We start from the raw sequence: 22876 nt of genomic DNA, 5'->3' as shown, positions 1-22876 counted from the left end.
TGGTGTTGGGCCAAAGACAAAGGCTAGGGATGCTGCTCATCAGCCTCCATAGCTGAGCTGGCCAATGGTGTCTTGGGTGTGATGTTGGAGGAACCCAGAACTCTGGTTTGGGGTGACTTCAACATTCATGCTGAGGATGCCTCAGGTCTTGCTTGGGAGTGCATGGTCTTCATGGCAACCATGGGCCTGTCTCAAATGATCATCGGTGCAATGCACAGAGAAGGACATACCCTTTAGTCTTTGCTTCATGTTGAGAGCAGGGCAGTCTGGAAAAGGGGGTGGGGCATGTCATTGTCAGACCACATCCTGGTGAGGTTTGGACTTGCAGCAATGATTCTCCCCTGCAAGGGTGGGGGACCAGTTAGGGTGGTCTGCCCCCTGATACTAATGGAATCTGTTGAATTCCTCACTGCTTTGGGGTTTTTCCAGTGGATAAAGCATGTGATCCTGTTTATGTCCTAGTTTCACTAGGAAACAGACTCGTACAGTCATTGACACAATTACTCTTGAGTGCCCTCTCTGGTGCTATGGAGTTTTGCTCCTTGATATACTAAGGAGCTGTGGATGATGAAATGGACTGGGCAAGGACTGGAGCTTAAGTGACATAAATCTTGCTCAGGAGGGTTTCTAACTGGTTTGGGCTCCTAACTGGTTTACCATGAGGCAGTGAGGGCAGCAAAGACATCCTACTCCACTGCCTCCATTGTATCCTTGAGGAACTGACTGGCAGAGTTGTTCCATGTGGTCTGGAGGCTACTTACTTCTGAACAGAGAGTACACTTCTGGAGTACATGGTGTCTAGCTATAACTGGATGGCTGAACACTTTGAGGATAAAGTCACTTGACTCCGTAGCAATTTAGATGCTGTTATTCTGACAGTGTCTACTGGGGTGTCCAATGTACTGTCCAGCCCAGTCTTTTGGTATCAGGTCTAGTAAATGTGGACAGGATACCTGCAGTGATGTGTTGACCACATGCTCATTAGCTCCTTGTCCATCTTGGCTTATTAAAGCTAGCCGAGTTGGGGTGACTAAATGGGTCAGAGGTGTGGTAAATGCATCTTTGCATGATGGAGTGCTGCTGCTTGTGGCCATTTTGTAAAACGGTTGCTGCAGATTTATTCCCAATTTTGTATGATGTCTACCCAATGTTTCATTCCAAGCAGTGTATTCTATGTCACCCAAGTTGCAAATGCCATCAGCAATAACTTTCCTATGGAAGTTTATTACAAAGTCTAGACTACAACCATGACTAGAAAATGGAATCATGGTGAATAGTCTTGCACCTAAGTAGTTATTCAGGAATGAAAAGTTCTGCTCCAGCTGCCCTTGATGTTTACATGTTTGTAAGTATCCATACCATTCTAAAAATAATAATAATAAGCCATTTGCATCACATTTCCCTAGATACATTTGCTAACTGCATAACTATGACTTACTCAAGGAGCTTGGTTTGCTCTCCCTTCTTTACATCACAAAACCAGCAACATTTGTACTCAATTACGGCAGCTAGCTGAGATACTGCTAAACACTGATTTGTATTTAAATGTATAAGCCCTTGCAAGAACCTGTGCACTGAGAGCATGCAGCTTTGAAATGTTCAAAATGACTATGACTACGCAGAACTACATTAGTCAATGTATACAGAACTTTGCTACTGAGCTAATTAAGGGACAAGATTCAAGTAATTAAGGCTTGGCTAGAAATTAGCGAGTACTACTTGAATTCTTCTCACAAAATTCACACTACTATAAAGTATCATCCTTAAAGTTAACTTGCGCTGCCACGTAGATGATTCATACTACAGTGGAATTTACCCAAATGAATGTGAAATAATTCCCTTCTTCAAACAATTCAGATTAAAATTTATGAAGCCCCATGTCTATTCAACTGAAATGGAAAAAGCAGGGTGATGTTGGCAGGGCAAGGGTCTCTGCTTACTGTATTTGGCCTCTGCACCAGGTTCTCGAGCCGTGTGTGGCTGAATTCCAGGCTGATGACATTATACAGCTTCTCTCGCTCCTCCTCTCGAGTTTCATAATAGCGTGCCCACTGTGCCATGGTCATCTCAATATCCCTTTGTGTGTTTACATCCATGACGTCTACCATCCTTCGGCTCCCTATCAGGACACAGAAATACATGGCTACTTGGGCTAGAAATTGTAGTAGGAAAGATTGGAGGGACACCAGAGTATAGAAAAAAGATTAAAGAATGCATGGGAGGACAGCGTATAGGTTATCCACTCAAAGCCCCCTGATTATTATTTTTTAGGGGGGGGGTGCCTTGAAGAAGTTTCAGCTATTTCCCCCACAAAGCCAGGTTTTTTTAAAAACAAAAAAATTCTGTGTAACTAAAACCAAATTCCATGTCAGATTTCAGATTGTTCATATGTTACATACAGCCAATACTCTGAGCTATTAAAAAAACCAGGAGTGCATAATTACCTACGTAGAGTCGTACATCATTCACACTGAAGTCTGGATCTGGCATCCTGCAAAATGAAAAAAATAAATAAATGCAATAATCACACTATTGTCCTTTCACCATGCAATTGTATCCTGGGCACTTCAGACACGAACGACAAAAATTTCATGGGTTTGCTTCAGCCTCCAAAGAGTAAATGTGGAAACATACAAATCCTGTGCCCCCATCTTTGCTTGCTGTCACTGCAAGTGTGGCTCACTTTCTAAAGGGCAATAATTCTCAAGCAGACAGATGGGAGAGTGTGCCATACTTACTGCCTAACACAGTCTTAGCCAGTTCTAGGGCTTCTTTTCTCCAACTATAGGTGCAGCTGTTTCGGTACTTCCCTAAACTGGAACAAGTGTGCCAGCTGCAGCCCCTCCCTGATAGCCTGGTCTCAATCTGTCCATTGGCTAGCAACCAAAGATTAGACTACTGGAATGCACTACACAAGAGCTGGACCTTTGACTGGGAACAGTTGGTGGGACATCTCTCACAGGTGATTAAACATCTTTACTGGTTATTGGTCCATTTCCAAGCAGAATTTCGAGTACTAGAGTACTAGAACATACCTTTAAAGCCCCACATGGGTTAGTTCCCTAGATACACATACCTTCACATAACCCTGCCCAAGAACTGCTGTCTGGCTCTCCTAAACAGAGGTAAGGCGAGTGGTATCTGAGAGGACCTTCTCAGTTGTGGCACCCAAGCTGTGGAATTCTCACCAAGTAGGTTTGCCTGGTTGCCTGCGTATTTTGCTGTTGTTCAGACACCAGAACTTTTAATTTTCCCCAGGCTTTTAAACTGAGAGTTTATTTTTCTGCCATCTTTACTCAGTGTTTTATCTGCACTTTCCCCACACTATTATGTGCATTTTATTGTTTTAACTCCTTGTAGTTAGCCACTGTAGTAAGTAGCAGTAATATTTTGTATTGGACAGCAGTGTGTGTATATATGTAATTATACCTTTGCAGATGGAAAATTGCTGCAGCCATGCCAGCGTCAATGCAAGGCAGGCTGGCACGTTTGTACCAATTACTTGTGCTAGATTATCTTGGGAGGAAAATGAAGCAAGGAAGGTGCTTGTGGTTCTTGGTATCTGTTGTGTTTTAGAAATGCTGTTAGCCACTTTGAGGACTCTAGCTGAGAAGTAGGATATAAATCTAATGAATGAATGAATGTTATTTGAAAGCAGAACAAACTATGTCTGTAATCTGTCCCATGATTAAAGCAGCAAGAGGGAACACTTGGGCCCACAGCTTAAGTCAATGGTTTTCAACCAGTGTGCTGTGGCACCCTGGGGTGCCTTGAATGATAGTCAGCGGTGCTGCAGGCAACACTGGCTTCTGTCCTTCTTTCCTTCCCTCCTCGCGTCTCTGCCTCCCAAAGGCTTGCACAGCTGTTTGCTGCAGCAGCCCTGGCTACAGGCTCCTCAGGCAAATGGTGCCTCTGGGGCTGGCCAGGGGGTGCTTCCCAGGCCCCTGTGGGGCAGTGTGAGGAGCCACTTCTCTCTGGGGAAGTGGAGAGGGGCAGCTCAGAGAGTAGAGGCAGCGGCGGCAGCAGCAGCAGCAGCAGCCCCTATAACTACCAAGCAGACGGGAGAGAAGGCTGAGGGAACATTACACAAGGGAGGGTGTTCAAAAAAGGGTGAAAGGCTGTCAGCTCAGCAGGCAAGGGTTCCTGTGCCCTACAGGGGTGCAACAGAAAGAATGTAGCTGGTCAAGGGAGCCGTGGACCGAAAAAGGTTGAAAACCTCTGGCTTAAGTCCTTATGGAAGGTACAACTTCAGAAGACTCACTACACATTGCTGCGAGTCAAGGACCCTGCTGCACTATCTTTCAGTGAGTCAGAAGATTATTACTGTGGTGGGGCTTAAACAAGGATGAAAATGCCAACAAACAGGACTGGATACAATCCGACTGCAGCTTCTGAGATTCACTGGCTGGGATGGAATCCTGTGTTTGAATTAGAAGCTTCTGTACAGCTATATAGAGGACATACTGAGAAATTTGCTGCACACTGAGGTCAAGCCTGACACAAGGGACTGTTCTGAGGTAGGCTGGTACCCCACTGCTTTTTGCAGTGCTGGTCATGCCGGCTTCTTCCCTCTCACTTTCCTCCTCCCTGCCTTCTCATACATTTTTAAATTTTATTTTTCTTTGCTGCTGCATTTGCAGTGCCAGCAGTTTCTCCACCCCCTTCCTATCTTGTTCAGAAGAAGAGCTGTTTTTTTGGGGGGGGGGGCTTTTCAGAGTGAGGCCTTGAGCAAGATTACCAGAAGACTGCTTGAGCTCAGTTTGTGTTGTCATCTAGAAAGACTGTTTTAAACTTAGGTTTTAATTTTTGTTCTAAAGTTACAAGCAACTTTACATTTCTCCCCAATTTTTAAAACAGCCACTGCCACCAGCTGCTGCAGGTATCAGGCATTCTTCTGGCCACAACACCCAGAAGGCCTCACACCTTCATACTTTCTCAGAGCAAGGCAAGGCAGGGAAGATGTGGCAGAACGGGTGGTAAAGAGCCATGCTGGGTTGGCAGCTGGCTGCCCAAGCCAGTAATTAATCAAATAAGGGACCTGTGAGATGCCAGTTAGCTATCCCTTTTGCCCACTGCCTGAGGCAATTGTCCCATTACACCTCATCATTTTGCCAGTCCTGATCAGGGTTACTTTACTAGCATCAGTGAACAACTTAACTAATGGCAAACACTTTGCACCAACACTCACTTTATTCCAAGTCCATCACAATTTTTGAAGATCAAGGGATCTCTTAAGCCACCACGCTGAATATATTCCACATTGAAGTCTGTCAGGAGGAGAGAAGACAACATTCGTTAAGAGAGGCTAGCAGCTGACAAGAAGGTACCAGGAAAAAGCTGTACAGTGGTACCTCGACTTCCGAAGGTTTCGACTTCTGAAGCCCACTAACCCGGAAGTATTTTCGCTGTGCGTGCGTTCTGCTCATGCGCAGAAGCGGCGCACGGGGTCTGCACATGCGCAAAGCGCAAAATCGCGCTTTGCGCATGCGCAAAATGGGCGCTTCGACTTCTGAAGTTTTCGACTTCCGGAGAGCGCGGCGGAACAGATTGCCTTCGTAAGTCGAGGTACCACTGTATTTAAAAAAGGGAGACAAAATATAAAGGACGCTAGTGACACTGCCCAGAGCAATAGATTTTTCCATTTGCAACCACAAGACCCTTAATTTGGCAGATATCTCTGAGTATTCAGATTCAAGCATACATATATAATACTGGTTAATCAAAGGGCTGAGATTGACACAAAAACCTTTATGTTGATTCTCCGCCCAAAATTATTCACTCTAGCTTTCAGATGGTCTTTTGCAAGGATTTCAGCCAACTGCTACTTCAGAGCTGAAAGGCAAAACAGTATTCCAACCCTTCTCTATTCCCTTGCTCATTCACTTAAAGACATTTCAATCAGCTGCATCCCAATGTGGTGCACTTCCAAGGAGCAGATTCAGAACTATTCCAAATCTTAGTTTCTATCTACAGCTGAGGAACTGACCAATTTATTTTTAAAAAGCATTTTCATACAGAATTTCCCACAGTACTGTAATGCAAGTCATTAAGTGATAGCTGATGCTATTTTTCAAGGAGAACATCGTCCAGCAGGTGCCTCAAGAAAGGACAACAAAGGAGATGCACAAGTAGTAAAAACGCAAAATTAGGTGGCAATGAATTTTCCCAGAGTTAAGTCCTCTTGAGTTCAGAAAGGGACATTTCTAGTTCTAAACAGCTTTTCCTTCTATATGCCATCCTTCCCTTCTACATTCACAACAGCGGTATTCACTATGCAGCCCATTCACAGGTAACCTACTAAACACAAAAAGTTTAAAACACTCACATGAATCAAATGTTCCTCAACCCCAGGGGAATCCACCTTGTATGCAGAACTGTCTTGTCTGTGGGTGGCCCCATTTTGATGTCTGGCTGATAGAGGTCCCATAACTAAGCCCAATATTGGAAAGGATCATAATGGGTCCGTCACAGAAAGATGCATGAAAAATGGTAACATTACCTTTGGTTGGCCACAGTTCCTTGTGAGAATAACACCTGTACCCTACACTGCACTGGTGGGCACAATGTCAATAAGGATCACAAGGTATACTACTGACAGACCTCTAGGAGACCACCAGCTTCCTGCTCCCAGAATCCGAACTTTATCTATAGCTTTTTGTTTAGATGATAAATAGCTAGCACATTTTTCCCAAGCCGCCTTATTAATATCACATAATAATCAGGATCACCATTTAGTATGGATAGTGTGTTTCAGAAGTACCTATATTTCTGGTTACTGTGAGAATAAGTGACCACAATAAATGTTTCTTAAAGTGCACTGTCTTTTTACAATATAATCTTGACTATATAAAAAAATAGGACTTTTGCCTGTGGCTGGCATGACTGTGACTCTCGTTTCCTTGCTGAAACCCTAAAAATTGTGATTTATTTCACAAGGCACTCTTATATTTCAAATAATGAAATGCATCTACAATAAAAGTTCTTAAAATGCGTTTTTGTAATTGTTCTTCATGATAAGCAGGCCATGGAGTTATGCTTAAAAACAAGATAACACAAGCCTAAAGGAAGTCCACCTTACCATATTGCCATGCTTTAGTGTGAAACATGAGAGGTAGAACAACTTATTTTCAAATACTCTATGCAATCATGATGCACATCAATTTGGTTCTTCCAAAATAGGAAGCTGGAGTTCCAATACACATGGTGCTTAAGCACATCTAGAGAGTCAAAACATACTTGTTGCTTATTACTGCAATAGAAAAAAGAGCTCACAGCCATCTGAATATTAGAAAGGTAGCTTGGCATGATGCTTACCTTTGCCTTCCATGAAGACCACAAAATCGGCATTAAATTTGTTGGTGGTAAGTTTCTCTTCGAGGTCAAATGTTCGTTTCCCCTCAATTTCATCATCTGAGATGCCATCATCCTCATAACGTCGTCTCATAGCACCACGCTGTGGAAACAGTGACAGGTGAGAATTGGAGGAGCCATTGTCTTGAACCCAACAGCTAGATAGCAGCAAGTTTCCAGAGATATGCAATGTACATGCACAACATGTGCTTGCATGTTCTTCTTGAGCATAGGTGATTAAACCAATACAATCTTCCATAAAGAGATCCTGTTCACAATTACATCAGTTTTAACAAACATGCAATTACTTATCTGAATGCTCTTTCCCTGTGACTTCATATTGATGCTGAATGATAGCCCTTTCCCACTACTAGAGTGAGCCAATGGCTATGTCTCAAGTTCCACCCTGATGCATGGCTCTCTGCAGTACCACTATCTACATATTAATGGGAAGTGAAATGGGAAGTCTACATACAAAGTGTTCCCTGCCTCAGATGGCCATGCTAATGTGTGGACAGAGAGGGTAGGGTAAAAAAAAAGCCATGTGTCATCAGGGTGGGCCCAGAGGAAAGGGGGCACAGCCCTGTTATTCACACAATGCCCCTTCGAGGAAAGCATGATGGGGGCTAATGGCAACACAAGATGGTAACATCCTGGTATTATACTTCCTGCTCATATCTATAGATTTTTGATAGTTCCAAAGAAATTGGATTCTTTCTATATTTCCCTTAAATTCTGCAAACACTACCAGAATCTGGTGGTCCCCTAAGATGTACAGGTGAGCCTTTTAAAAGAGGCCCCGTGGAACATGTGTACTCTGTATCTACAGGGCTTCTTTTAAAGGACTCACCCTGTATTAACCAACTGCATTTCTGGAAGCACATCATTAGCTAAGTGTACCAAATCAAGCTCAGAGCAGAGAATGTAGTAAAATGAGAAATTAACTATAATCCAGAAATGCCCATGTTTGCGATGAAGTCAGTCTGTTGCAGGGATGAGAAACCTATGGATCATTAGGTTATGATGGACTACAACTCCCATCATCCCTGATCCTTGGTTATGCTGGCAGGGACTGATGGAAGTTGAGTTCAACAAAATCTGGAATGCCACAGCTTCTCCACCCCAAGTCTATTGTCTTAGGAAGATTTGAGACAGGGAAATAATTTGAGCAATTTTTGGATGAGGGTTTCCTGAAGAGGCCCTCATTTGTGTGAAGGTACAAACACTTCAACTGAAGCCGTTTATTTCCTGCAAATACCCAGTCTGGACTCAACTGCTATAATATTTTTTTAAAAGCAAGTGACTAATTAAGTCAAGTCATAGCTCCTCTTCCTGATACTGTATACCCAGCCTAAGCCATACTCCTGCTGAAACACTGCCGTAGGCACTACAGTGGTGCCTCGCTAGACGAATTTAATTCGTTCCACGGGTCTTTTCTTATAACGAAAAAATTCGTCTAGCGAGTCCCATAGGAATGCATTGAATTCTTTTCGAATTGTTTTTTGCCCATAGGAACGCATTAATTGAATTTCAATGCATTCCTATGGGAAACCGCGATTCGCTAGACGAAAACGCATTCGTCTAGCGAAGCAACCTCCGCTCGAAAAATCCTTTCGTTAAGCGGAAATTTCGTTAAGCAGGGCGTTTGTTAAGCGAGGCACCACTGTACCTTCCTTCCAGCAGTGCTAGACAGATATTGTACTTTACTATGTCAGCCTTGTCCATATAGGTATGTTTCCTTCTTTCTTTCTTTCAAGTTGGGCTGCAAAAGCATTTGCTCAGTACAGTATTATGTTGCTACTGGACCCCCGTGGCTACATTAATCCACAATGGCTAAAAGTGGTACCTCTAGTTACGAACTTAATTTGTTCTGGAGGTCCGTTCTTAACCTGAAACTGTTCTTAACTAGAGGCGCGCTTTTGCTAATGGGGCACTTTGCTGCTGCTGTGCTGCTGGCACATGATTTCCGTTCTCATCCTGGGGCAAAGTTCTCAACTCGACGTACGGAGTCTGTAACCTGAAGCGTTTGTAACCTGAAGCGTTTGTAACTCAAGGTACCACTGTATTTCACATTGCAGTCACCTAGTTTCCCGTGAAACCATAAAAGCTCAACATATTTGATATTAACCAAAAGACTAATATTTCTTAGATTCTAAAGTCCAAACTAATGGAAAAATGTAGCCATCCTGGGCAACTGGATGTGTGCAAGTGTGCAAATAACCAGTTGCCCAGGATGACTACATTTTCCCATTAGTTTGAGCATGGATCTATTTAAATAAATAAAACCAGGATTAGTAATGTAATTTCACATGGCAAGAGATAAAGAGGGTGAAGCTACTTTTGTGCATAACAAGCAAAAGTTGCTGTGATGGTCTAGATGGAGTGCAGACATGCAGTGGAGCAGCAGAGGTATGGTATCAGATTATTCTAATTTCTGTGAGGACAAGCAAGTCCTAGGTTACAAACTGAACTCTCCAATGCAAGAACAAGATACATTTCTTCCTTTAGGAGGTGCTGTTGTCACCAGAAAAGAAAAAGGTTTTAGTTTTGTTTTTGCATGTGTGTGGTATGCATTGGTTCTGTTCCTCTTCACTAGGCATCAAAGCACTGGAAGAAAATATAGAGCAACAAAAAGGGCTTGAAATGTGCTGTCGTGGCAATCAGAGAAGTGTTATGAAAGAAAAAAAGAAATGAAAATATTTTAAACATTAAATGCTGTAAAACGGTCTTTAAAAAGTGAAATAAACTAATTTAACCATATAGTATAACTAAAGTGGTTAACAGACCACACACATCAGTGTGAGGAAATACATAAGCTCTCATGGGCAAAACATGGGAGGTGGAGTAAGCATGCTGCATAGCAAACAGTGATGAATGACAAGTTAAATTTCAGTTCCTGTTTGGATACACTTTATTTTTAATATTTTTTGGATACACTTTATTTTTAATATGCTAGTCGTGATAATTTTATGCCCATTAAAATTGTCCATAGTTGTATTTTATGTTTCTAAAGTAACAGAATGACTTTCAATCTGAAAAAGAAAAAAGAAGTGCTAATGTAGCATTATTTTCAATTTTTCCGGAAATTTCAGTTTTTTCCGGAAAAAACCTGGGGTTTTTCCCGAGCTTCAAAATTTCCGGAAATTTTACATCTCTAGCCCCGCACTGGTCGTCGCTGGAAGGCAGCCCCAAGTGACTTCCGGGCAGTAGTCCCAAGCAAGGGCAGGTCTTATTTATTTATTTATTTATTTATTTATTTATTTATTTATGGCCTGCGTAAGCACAGTCACACATGAGTGGGATACACTCTACTTTCTTACAGGATGGGGAAGTCATTCCAGTTTGAAAATCTACACAGACCAGTGCTAGAAACTGAGATATGAAAGCTAGGAGCTAATGCTAGGTTATGGGTGCAAAAATGGAATGTCTAGGCGTGCTTTTTTATAACAAGAATACAAGCTGAAAATGAATGAACTGCAGCTAAAATATTATGTTCATTCTTCACATGGTCTAGTCCTTCCCCTGCCCACCCCCCTAATATTCTTAAGAGGGTCTCTTCTCCAGTCTTCAGAGAGTAGCTAGAAGTGGGGAGGCAGAAAAGGGTCTTCCTTTCCTTCCACTCTGCAGTTTTAATCTGAAATCTTAGGCACAGTACTGCACCCAGAGCTCAGAAACTGTTCACCATTAATGATTCCCTGTTGCAAAATGCACCTAGAACAATGGGAGTTTCGAACACTCAGACATATTTGAAGATGCTAAGACTGAACCATGTACAGTACTGAAGTATCTAGCAATTCTGGCCCAGAACAGAATTGGTCAGCTTATTCTATTTTTGACAGAATTAACTGTGTCTATCTAGTATACTGCTGAGCTAAATTTCTCCTGCAGGGGAAAACTGACTAACTTCTCTGTTGCATCATCAGTTCAATTATAAACTTGCTAGGCTATTTTGAAAGAGATGGAAATGGAAGGTTAGCAACTCAGAGCTGACCAGCCCATCCAGCTTCAGGTCTCTGCAAGTCACTGTGGTGAATGACTATTATTCAGCCAGAAAAAAATTGCTCCAAAAAACCCACTAAATACAAGATTGGATGCAAAAGATCTTTTGCAAATTGTTATATTGTTTTGCATAATCAGACATTTATTGGTTTCGCATACATGCAGTAATTTTAACAAAGCAAACAATGTGGAAACGAAGCCAAATAAGCAGTCACTCCCTTGCTTAGAAGCTACATAGGAAATGACATGGCCATTTAAAAACTGACTTGTGAACTGTAGAAATATTAACAGTTTAATTTTAAAAAGAGACTACAGGTACAGGTCCCAGTATTGCCTGTCTCCTGTGTTGCAAGCTGTCACTGATAGCATCGGCTTAGCTTATTGTGGCATTGAGATGCAGTGGTGGGCAAAGCTTCATCTCCCAGTTTTCTGCTATTAAGAGCACAAGAGGCCCATCGCGAAAAGCTGACAAACTACACTACACACTTAATTTCAAGTTTATCCTATTTATGGATTCTCCATACTAAATGAGACAAAGGATATACTTGTTTGCCTGCAAACCTCTTGGTATGCCATCAAATGCTTCACCTTCTACAGTGCTTTGTATATACACAAAGTGGGACAGTCAGAATATCGACAGACATGATCAAAATGCTTTTACAACTTTTCTGCCTTCTTGAGAACCAAACAAGCAAGGTGCTCTTAAAGTATAGGATGAAGTGAAAAGACCTCAGGTTCACATCCGATGCTGCTGTCCTGTTAGCATAATCTTGCTTTCACAATTTTGCTTAGGCAATCCCCCGTGCAACCTCAAAATCTGCTCCAGAGGGTAGGAGGAGCCTCCAGAGCAATTTTTGAGAGCATGCAGGGAAAGGAGAGGAAGCCCTGTTGCATAAATAGATATCTGTATGCATAGAATCTAGAACTGTAGAGCTGGAAGAGACCCCAGGCTCCTCTAGTCCAACCCCCTGCAATGCATAGCAGTAGAAACAACATATCTGTAAGAGCTGTACATACTACCATAACCCAAATGACCCCTCACACATGCTTCCGTTACTTCAGACCCTATGTCAGGATTACCAAGAAAAATAACATAGAATCTGTGTGTGTTTGTGCGTGTGTGCGCACACGCACAAATATATCCATGTTCTATACCTATGTTACTCTTGACATACTGTAGAGAGTAATATGGCACACGCAACCTAAAGCTAGAAATTACACGCCGATGTTAAGACACTAGTAAGGAAGCAGTTTTCCTAAGAGAAGTTAACTGAAAGATTACCAATCATTTCCACTGCTTGTCTTAACTTTAAGAAACACCTGCATGTCATTTCTGCATTCAAGACCTGTTCCTGATGAGGTCTGATACAGATTAATTAGGATTCATGCCATATTCCTGGGTCAGACTATCATCTGAGCTGCCAGCTTTCACACCTAGATAAAATAACAGGTGACTAATTGAGCAGACCTGTTTAGTACACAATAACCACCAGTAATTAACTAAGCTTGAATACTGTCTAGGGCTTCAAGACAGACAGCATGACCGGAAAAATGAATGCTTCTGCTAACAAAATTGTTCATTCCAAAAACTATCAAGTGCACCAGAATAGCATGGAATTGACAGTGCCATCTTAAAAGGGAAATCAAAACCCATGACATTTCCCCCTGTTAAGTTTAATGGTTTCAAATAAGAATCATAGAATCATAGAGTTGGAAGAGACCACAAGGGCCATCCAGTCCAACCCCCTGCCAAGCAGGAAACACCATCAAAGCATCTTTCACATATGGCTGTCAAGCCTCTGCTTAAAGACCTCCAAAGAAGGAGACTCCACCACACTCCTTGATAGCAAATTCGACTGCCAAACAGCTCTTATTGTCAGGAAGTTCTTCCTAATGTTTAGGTGGAATCTTCTTTCTTGTATTTTGAATCCATTGCTCCGTGTCCACTTCTCTGGAGCAGCAGAAAACAATCTTTCTCCCTCCTCTTTATGACATCCTTTTATATATTTGAACATGGCTATCATATCACCCCTTAACCTTCTCTTCTCCAGGCTAAACATACCCAGCTCCCTAAGCCGTTCCTCATAAGGCATCGTTTCCAGGCCTTTGATCATTTTGGTTGCCCTCTTCTGGACACGTTCCAGCTTGTCAGTATCCTTCTTGAACTGTGGTGCCCAGAACTGGACACAGTACTCCAGGTGAGGTCTGACCAGAGCAGAATACAGTGGTACTATTACTTCCCTTGATCTAGATGCTATACTCCTATTGATGCAGCCCAGAATTGCATTGGCTTTTTTAGCTGACATGAGACATTTGATTTTGCAAAGTGACCAATGTATGAAGTCCTCTGTAAGTGAGACCAGAACAGTGTCCTGGCATTGGTCAAGGTAAATAACATACTCTTTACCTATTTATGGAAGTACAAATCTTTGTCGTGGATACCACATCATACTGCCTAGCACACATGAAGAGTTCAGAACTCTGCTTGGATGATTCAAACAGCATTCCTCAGCACTTTTCTGTTCACTCCATTTTCTACTGAACCTTCCTCCCCCAAATCTTTAAGTTAAGATAACATCAGTAAAGTTTTCAATTGTGTTCTGCTTCCAGAAAGCCCACAAATGTACTGTATTGTATTACATTAGTATGGTTTTTGTCTCCTTTAAGCCCAAGCTTTTAATCAAGAATTTTGAAGTCATCTTGTTTTTGTCAAGATCTTGCAGATTCCTTAGAGATTCAAAGAATCCCTGGATAGAGAACATTTCCTTTTTTGCTATGTGGGTGCATGCTTGTTGCTGTAGAAACATAACTGGATGTAAACAACAGACCTTTAACTAAGATCTACTTTCAGCATCACACCTGAGAAAGTCTTACAAGAAGGTCCGAAAGGCAGGGGACGCATTGGATTTCATCTGGTTTCGTCCTTCGAGAAATTTCCCCAAATTAAAAGTAAACAGGAATACACACATAAGCACTCAGAGTGTCTATGCTTCCAGACTCCTAGATTCTGTATCTGAACTCCTATTTCTGCAATTCTTGTGCCTAGCAATTTGAGCTTTTTTGTGGCAGTATAAACTGGGATAGAAAAGCTAGGAGCCAAATGGCTTCTGGGACCTAAGTTGTGGGCGCCAAAACAGAATGTCTAGTAATAATAATAATAATAATAATAATAATAATAATAATAATAATAATTTATTATTTATACCCCGCCCATCTGGCTGGGTTTCCCCAGCCACTCTGGGCGGCTTCCGAAAGAAAAAGAAAATAATCAATTAAACATTAAAAGCCTCCCTAAACAGGGGTGCCTTCAGATGTCCTCTAAAAGTCTGGTAGTTATTTTTCTTTTTGACATCTGGTGGGAGGGCGTTCCACAGGGCAGGTGCCACTATCGAGAAGGCCCTCTGTCTGGTTCCCTGTAACTTGGCTTCTCGCAGCAAGGGAACCGCCAGAAGGCCCTCGGCACTGAACCTCAGTGTCTGGGCAGAGCGATGGAGGTGGAGACGCTCCTTCAGGTATACTGGACCAAGGCCGTTTAGGGCTTTAAAGGTCAGCACCAACACTTTGAATTGTGCTCGGAAACGTACTGGGAGCCAATGCAGGTCTTTCAAGACCGGTGTTATGTGGTCTCGGCGGTTCCTCCCAGTCACCAGTCTAGCTGCCGCATTCTGGATTAACTGTAGTTTCCGGGTCACCTTCAAAGGAAGCCCCACATAGAGCGCATTGCAGTAGTCCAAGCGAGAGATAACTAGAGCATGCACCACTCTGGCGAGACAGTCCGCGGGCAGGTAGGATCTCAGCCTGCGTACCAGATGGAGCTGATAAACAGCTGCCCTGGATACAGAATTAACCTGTGCCTCCATGGACAGCTGTGAGTCCAAAATGACTCCCAGGCTGCGCACCTGGTCCTTCAGGGGCACAGTTACGCCATTCAGGACCAGGGAGTCCTCCACACCTGCCCGCCTCCTGTCCCCCACAAACAGTACTTCTGTCTTGTCAGGATTCAACCTCAATCTGTTAGCTGCCATCCAACCTCCAACCGCCTCCAGACACTCATACAGGACCTTCACCGGTTCTGATTTGAAAGAGAGGTAGACCTGGGTATCATCCACATACTGATGAACACCCAGCCCAAACCCCCTGATGATCTCTCCCAATGGCTGCATATAGATGTTAAAAAGCATCTCAGGGACTTCCGGGTTTGACCACCACCGAAACGGCAGCGCTCCGCGCGAGCTCCGCAGTGTGAGCGATTGCTGGAGAGGCTATTTGGGGGTAGCGAGGGCTGCGCAACCCCAAGAAAAGTTGTGGGGGTGACCCACAACTGAAAGTTTCCAGCGGCGTTGGACAGGACTCTCAGCATTCTCCAGCCGAAGGCAAGAGAGCAGAGGGACCTAGACGCACTTGGAAGAAAACGCCTCCCAGCAAGAAGCCCCAGAGCCTGGAACGGCGTGAGAGCGGTAAAACTTTTTTTAAAAAAATATCCAACCCCAGAAAATAAATCCGGTACTTTTAAATAAGGACATTAGATAAAAACTGGGACTATATAAAGAAACCTGATAAAAAAAAAACTAATGGAGGGAGTACTTGAGTAAAAAAATAACAAAGAGAAAACGACGTGGTACCGGAAAAATTAAAGAGACTCAATCACAAGCGGGAGAACGTGGGAAAGACAAGAAAGTCGTATCCTGTGTAAATGAAATAAACACTTAGTGCTAAAAGGTTCAATATTAAGAAGGACTATTGAAAGAGACCCTGCAAAAGAGATATCCTCATCGCGGTTTGAGCGGAGGAGGAGGGGGAAAGAGTAAGAGAGGAATGACTCGCATAAAAGCAATCCTTTGAAAGAAACCAACAAAGAAAGCGCGGTGGGATCTTGAAAAGGGAACTTTGCATACTTTAAGGCAGAGACCAGTGAAAATGGAGTTTTAAACCCAAATCCTAAAGGACAGAAACGATACCTGAAACAAGATGGAGCGGCGTGAGGTGGAATAGGGCGGGGACAATTGAGTGAAGAGGAAACAACTGGTAGAAAAAGATAAAGAACGGACTAACGAATTGAAAGAGGGGCTAAGAGAGAACAGCGACACCGGAGGCTGCAAGCCCCCAGCTCCCAACCCCTCTAGGCGGTCCAGAAGGATGTTATGATCGATGGTGTCAAAAGCCGCTGAGAGATCCCGCAGAACTAGGAAACAGCTCTCACCTTTGTCCCTAGCCTGCTAGAGATCATCAACCAGTGCAACCAAGGGAGTTTCAGTCCCATGATGAGGCCTGAATCCTGACTGGAAGGGATCCAAATGGTCCGCTTCTTCCAGGCGTGCCTGGAGATGTTCAGCAACCACTGTGTGTGTGTGTGTGTGTGTGTGTGTGTGTGTGTAACCCTTTTTAGTTATTATTTTGATAAGCGTGAACTAATATGCAATTCTTGTATAATATGCAATTCACATAAGTGACACATCGTTAATATCACATTTTTAGCAGAAATTGTTAAGACATGTTTATTTGGTTTTTACAATAAAAATATTTGGACCAAACTTCAGTTTTCAACACACTCTACTCTTTATTATTAAACTCCTTAACTCCTTTATTGTCTATCCTTAACATGTACTTTGAGGCTTCAAAGCACATACATTTCAGTAATCTTTGAGTGCCAGCCAGGTGCAAAAAATGACACCCAGACTTTTGGAGGTGATCGCAAATGGAGAATCTTTAGGTGCAAAATGCGTCTGGCACCCTACTAATTACGAACCCTGAGTATAAAAGATGCCATTCAGCAAGCAGACTAGATATTTTCTAGTGCCACAAACTTTACGGCACAATCCAAACCCCATTTGCACTGGACTGGAGGAAAGGGAATTGGGTGGGTGTCCCTCTACCAAGCCCTGCCAGCCTTTGCCTGCAAAGTGCTGCCAGCATCACTTTGATGATGGGAAGTTCCTGTCTTTGTAGGCAGACAGAACTGCTGCTGATGGGATTCCCATCAACAGAAGCCAGCAGAAAGCTCCAAAATGAGCCTACCAAGTCAGCCATTCTGCTGACACCAGATCCAACTGCTGCACCAGTTCCATGCTGGCCCAGTGATTTGCCTTGTTCTCACCTTCTGCCATGGCTGGTGTGTGCAACAGGCATTGAAATGCACCAGTGGTAGGTAATGTTGCTTTATTAAGCCCCTCCAGGTGGCTGTCAGTTTGGATTATGCCTTTAATTGATTAATAAATGCAAATATTCAACTCCTCATTTAATCTCAGATTATAGTTTACCCACCGATTAACTGAAAGAACAAAGGAAGACTTTAGGACTTGAAACTCTTGAAAAGTCTCCACCACTTTGACCAGCTGTTTGAGAAAAACTTTATGGAAAAGAAACCTTTAGGTGGTTTCTCTTATATTTTGTATTTGATGCTAGCAAATAATTTTTGTTCAAACACAAAAATTCTATTGTTTCAATACTAAAAGCTTCAGGCAAGTGAAACTAGCACTCCTCAGCTGATATAAAGTCAATGGGTTGCATCCAGAGTGTCCCATTTGTGAAAGAGACTGAGATTCAGGAGAGGCTTCTGCTGGAGGAGAGAGGGTGACTTAAACTAATCCCCCTTTCCTCTTCAGATTGTTGCACCACCACTGTTGTTTGAGGTTCCTTCAACCAAACTTTTCAGGGTAAAAAGGCAAAGGTACCCCTGACCGTTAGGTCCAGTCACGGACGACTCTGGGGTTGCATGCTCATCTTGCTCTATAGGCCGAGGGAGCCGGCATTTGTCCGCAGACAGCTTCCGGGTCATGTGGCCAGCATGTCTAAGCCACTTCTGGCGAACAAGAGCAGTGCACGGAAATGCCGTTTACCTTCCTGCCTATTTATCTACTTGCACTTGATGTGCTTTTGAACTGCTAGGTGGGCAGGAGCTGGGACCGAACAACGGGAGCTCGCCCCGTCATGGGGATTCGAACTGCCAACCTTCCGATTGGCAAGCCCTAGGCTCTGTGGTTTAGACCACAGCACCACCTTTTCAGGGAGCATGAAGCAAAAATCACATTTCCTCTACCTCCAGCAGGAGTGTCCTAAGAGTGGAGTTCTGTTCATTGGTTGTGTTACTGAACAGAAAATATTCTGCATTAGTAGTTTTTTATTCTAAAATCTAAAGACACATCTTTCTTTTTACAGCAGTGATTAGGGCTTTCCAGAAAATTTTGAACTAGGCAGTTAGGGTAATTTTCTACCCCACATCACTGAATAGCAACAGTATTATATCTCACAAGCTAACAGCTGGGAGAGAAACTTTTTCAAACTTGTCAAGGGATCTAATAGGGTGCCACATTATGCATGATGTGAACTTCAACAGAGTAATACACTAAAATCTCGATGTTTAATTTAAAATGTGATTTGTCACCCTGGTTCCTTCAGGATTCTCTACTGGGAACCGAAGGAACCATTTCTTGCCTTCAAGGCCCATCCAGATATTTATTTTTGCAAGAGATGTCAAGAAGTGACATCCCAATGAGATAAAAGAGTAATATTTTAGAAATGGTCGCATTTTAGAAATGGGATCCCAGTAATTCTATTGTGCAACTCCCAATGAGGTTTATTTCAGTTAGAGAGTTGTCTCCCCATACTTGCACATAATAATTTTTAAAGTTCTAAGTTGCCCAAGACCAGGCTACTTCAAGAACTCTCTTCTACGATACAATCTGCTTGAATTATAAGATTAATTTATAGGTTAATCTTTGCTCTGTCCCATTATCATGGGACAACAGAGGCAGGCACAAGAGGCAGAGCCTTCTCTGTAGTGGTGCCAAAATTCTGGAACGACCTCCTTGAGAGAGCCAGTTGGCTCCCACTGTTTTTACCTGCATTCTGTAAACATTTTTATTTTAGAAAGCTTTTAAAGCAAAATGCCCTGATGCTTTGAGAATTACACCTGATATGCTTTTACTGCCCAATTTACTTGTTTTAGTCTTTTATGCTCTAATTAGAACAAGATTACTATATATTGATTTCTGGCTTTCAGAAAAGTGGGATATAAACAATTAACATTGGACGTTGAGGTCCATTTCCTTTATACAATATTTTCCAGGATGGAGGGAAAGGGTCGATTTTTAAGGAGCTGGCCCTATGAAGATAGTGAAATTGTTACAATTTAAGTGGTAGGTCCATTGGATTTTCCTGGTAGACACTTCCCTATTCTGACAAAGTTTGACTTTGGAAAACGAGACTGATTCAATGAATCAGAATTAAAATCTAACACAGATGAGGAGTCCAAATATTTATAGCCTCTTACATTTATAACCTCTGAAGGTGTCTTCCCTTTTATACCTGGCAACATTAATGGAGACGGGTTTATTAAATCATTTGCGTACTGGAACATAAGGGCTATACCTAGGTCCTAGAATGATATTTAGGGCTTTAAACATCAATAGCAGAATTTTAACCTGGACCAGAGAGCCAATGAAGTTGTTGCAAAATTGCTGTTATCTATTCTGTGCAGTTTGTACTGTTAACACTCTTAGCAGACAATTTTGCACCAGTTACAGATAATTTTTAGACTTTTCTGAGTCCGCCCTACACAGAACATGTTACAGTAGGCTATAGTAGGTCCGATAGCATAGTTGGTGATGCCACCTTTGGCTGCTTCCCAGTTGGTGCTGACCCATGACGGGGGCTTATCTGTGGTGGTTCCCTGCCTGTGGAATTACCTTCTTGGTGTGGTGTGCTTATCTCCCTTATTACTGATTTTCAGGAGATATTTAAAAACATTCCTGTTCACCCAAGCATTTGATGGCTAAGAAATGCTCACAATGGCAACCATGAAATAACTGTGAGGATATGCAATTGCATTTAAATGTTTTTAGATATTCTAAATATTCTTAAATGTTTTTACATTGTTTTTGAATGTTTAAAATATATTTTTAAAATATCCCCAAATCAAGCACCAGACTGAAGTTCTTCAAATAGGATAATGCAGGGGAGTATCAGTAATAGTAACCTGGCATAGCCCTAGGCCTGGCCAGCACAGACAATTAAAAGATGCCCAAAGAAATGAAGGACACCAATACAGTATGTGAATGCAAACTAAATTACCGGTAGCTACATTTACACCAACAGAAGAAAAAAAGGTGTGTGTGTCCTCAATCAGGGCAGCTGAATCTTTCAGATGGAAATGCCTATGCTCAAAGTTAAAATCATGTAAGACCAGTACTCATGACCTAGGAAGCTCTGCAAGATCCACCAATGATTAATAAGAGACTGTATCAGTAATTAAAAATGAATACATTCACTTCACTGGTGAAAGAGAATTTCCAATTCAGTTATCGAGTCGAAATGTAAAAGAAATACAAGACAATGCAGTCCCTTGCTTCTTCTATTCCACACAAAAATCTATTGTGTGTAATGGAAAGGCCATAGCTCCATTTAGCTCAGTACTTTTAAACTTGACTGGCAGTTGGGTCTCAAAACCAATTCTTCAAGATGTCTGCCTATTATCCCAAACATGTATTCACTATTTCTCATCTCAGTAAGCTCAGAACTCTGACAACTGTAGTGTGTGTGTGTGTGTGTGTGTGTGTGTGTGTGTGTGTGTGCATTCCCAGTAAAGAAGATCCAAAGAAAAGGAAACATAAAACCCAACCTCAAAAGTATGACTTGGGTACAAAATTGGGTATGAAGTTTTTTTAAAGGGGGGGGAGGAGGAATTGCCAGATGGACTGGATGGCTGACATTTGCCAACTATAGAGCCTGTTGAAAGCCCCAGAAATATATATGATTGAGCACTAGAAATATACCACCTTCCATGTTAACCTATACAGAAAGCCAGAAATCAATATAATCATGTTCTAATTAGAGCAAAAAATGAGGTAGGTCAGCTTTTTATATACATCAGCCACATGATTTCTTTCTGGTGAAAACAATGAAATTAGTACATTTATTGACCATTATGAAAGACCCCTTTTGGACTGAAATGCGTCTGGCCTTCAGTATTATTGCTGGTCACATGAAGTTGAAATTCAGACATCACTTTATATGGTTGTGTCCATTATTACTGCATTCTAGTAACTTCATTTATATCTCTTATGCATATATTGTTGGAAAAATTAAATACATTCTTTATCTTTCTTTCTTTCACTGTACTTGCACAATTTTGTCTCTTAGTCTACAATTCCAATCAAACTGGCCAGTTTGAAAGTTGTAATTATGGTACCCTTTTTCAGGTGAAACATATATAACCAACCATGTTGGTCCAATAAAAAGCACATATATAATGTTATACTTTTGCAGTCCCAAAGATTCAAGAGAATCTTTTTGGCAGCACTTCAGAGAGTTTGGAGTAGGGGAGGGGAACCTTTTTGGCCCAGCAAGCTAGAGCCTTATGGGCCAACTTTGACATGTCAACAGGACAACCATTATGACACCAGGTGATTGATAGGTGGGTTGTCCTCCGACCTGTCCCCCACATAGTGCTTCCCAAACACCCAACAGCCAGCTGGTTGGCAAGCACTTGGGAACCATCGAGCACAAAGCTTGCAAAGTGTTTTGTGCAGTGCTTCCCATGCATTGAGCGCTGACCTGCCAAAGCTGCTTTCTGCAGACATCAGCTATGCTAGTCCAACTGCATTTCTACCTGTCCCATACCTGATGCCACACTCAATGGCAAATGGGTGTTGTTTGTGGGAAATGGCCTCACTGGTAGGGCCTGTGTTGTGTCAGATATGGTCCATGGGACAAAGATATCCTTAACCTGGTTTGGAGGGATAAAAAGCAAGAGCTTTTGGGGGATGGGGGCAGGGGAAGAAGAATCATAAGGTTGGTGGGAAGGCATGGACACCTGACCAGAAAATAAAGTAAAGGCATTTAGTAAGAATACTATAATCCATTCCATATAAAAACCAATTTCACATACTCAAAACAAAATTGGCTCCAAGGCCAAACATGTTGAGCAAACCAAAGTTGGATTATAGGTTTCTTTCTTCTACAGTAGTACCTCGGGTTACGTACTTAATCTGTTCTGGAGGTCCATTTGTAACAGGAAACCGCTCATAACATGAGGCACGCTTTCTCTAATGGCACCTCCTGCTGCTGCCGCGGCGCCCACAACACGACTTCCACTCACATCCTGGGGCAAAGGTCACAACAAGGGGCATCTACTTCCGAGTTAGCAGAGCGCCTAACCCGCAGCATTTGTAAGGGGGGCGGTGCGTAACACAAGGTACCACTGTATTATCTGAAGAGCTAGATACAACATTATTGTATGTAGCTAACTAGGTACATACTTTTCTATTTGAAAGCAGGTATTAAAAACGAGAGTCCAATTTTGCAGAAACTCAAAATTTATCTACATATTTGAAACCATCAACTAGCTACAATTACAAAGACCCCAACAAATGAACCTCAACTTTACAATAGTTTGACTATGTCCATTACAACGATTTTATCTTTGCTGGCTAACCACTTGCCAATATTCCTAATGCACACACAGTTTTTAGTTTCAGGCACAACTGAATGCTGAAATAAACCCTTCCTGAAAGTTATATGGAAAACTAGT

General features: G+C 42.3%; 1 protein-coding gene across 1 annotated transcript in view; it reads right to left on the bottom strand.

Moving 5' to 3' along the window:
* KDM2A (lysine demethylase 2A) overlaps nucleotides 1-22876 on the bottom strand; it is a 55305-nt gene that overhangs the window by 25847 nt on the left and 6582 nt on the right. Inside the window, exons 4-7 of the mRNA XM_035125521.2 lie at nucleotides 7315-7453; nucleotides 5189-5267; nucleotides 2445-2491; nucleotides 1941-2119 (exon numbers count right to left, since the gene is read on the bottom strand). Coding sequence (XP_034981412.1) covers nucleotides 1941-2119; nucleotides 2445-2491; nucleotides 5189-5267; nucleotides 7315-7453 — 444 coding nt within the window. The remainder of the gene's footprint in view (nucleotides 1-1940; nucleotides 2120-2444; nucleotides 2492-5188; nucleotides 5268-7314; nucleotides 7454-22876) is intronic.

Source organism: Zootoca vivipara, chromosome 1 (assembly GCF_963506605.1).
Source record: "Zootoca vivipara chromosome 1, rZooViv1.1, whole genome shotgun sequence".
NCBI classification, from domain to species: Eukaryota; Metazoa; Chordata; class Lepidosauria; order Squamata; family Lacertidae; genus Zootoca; species Zootoca vivipara.
Note: the sequence above shows the minus strand (reverse complement) of the source record. Positions and strands in the feature narration are given on the sequence as shown.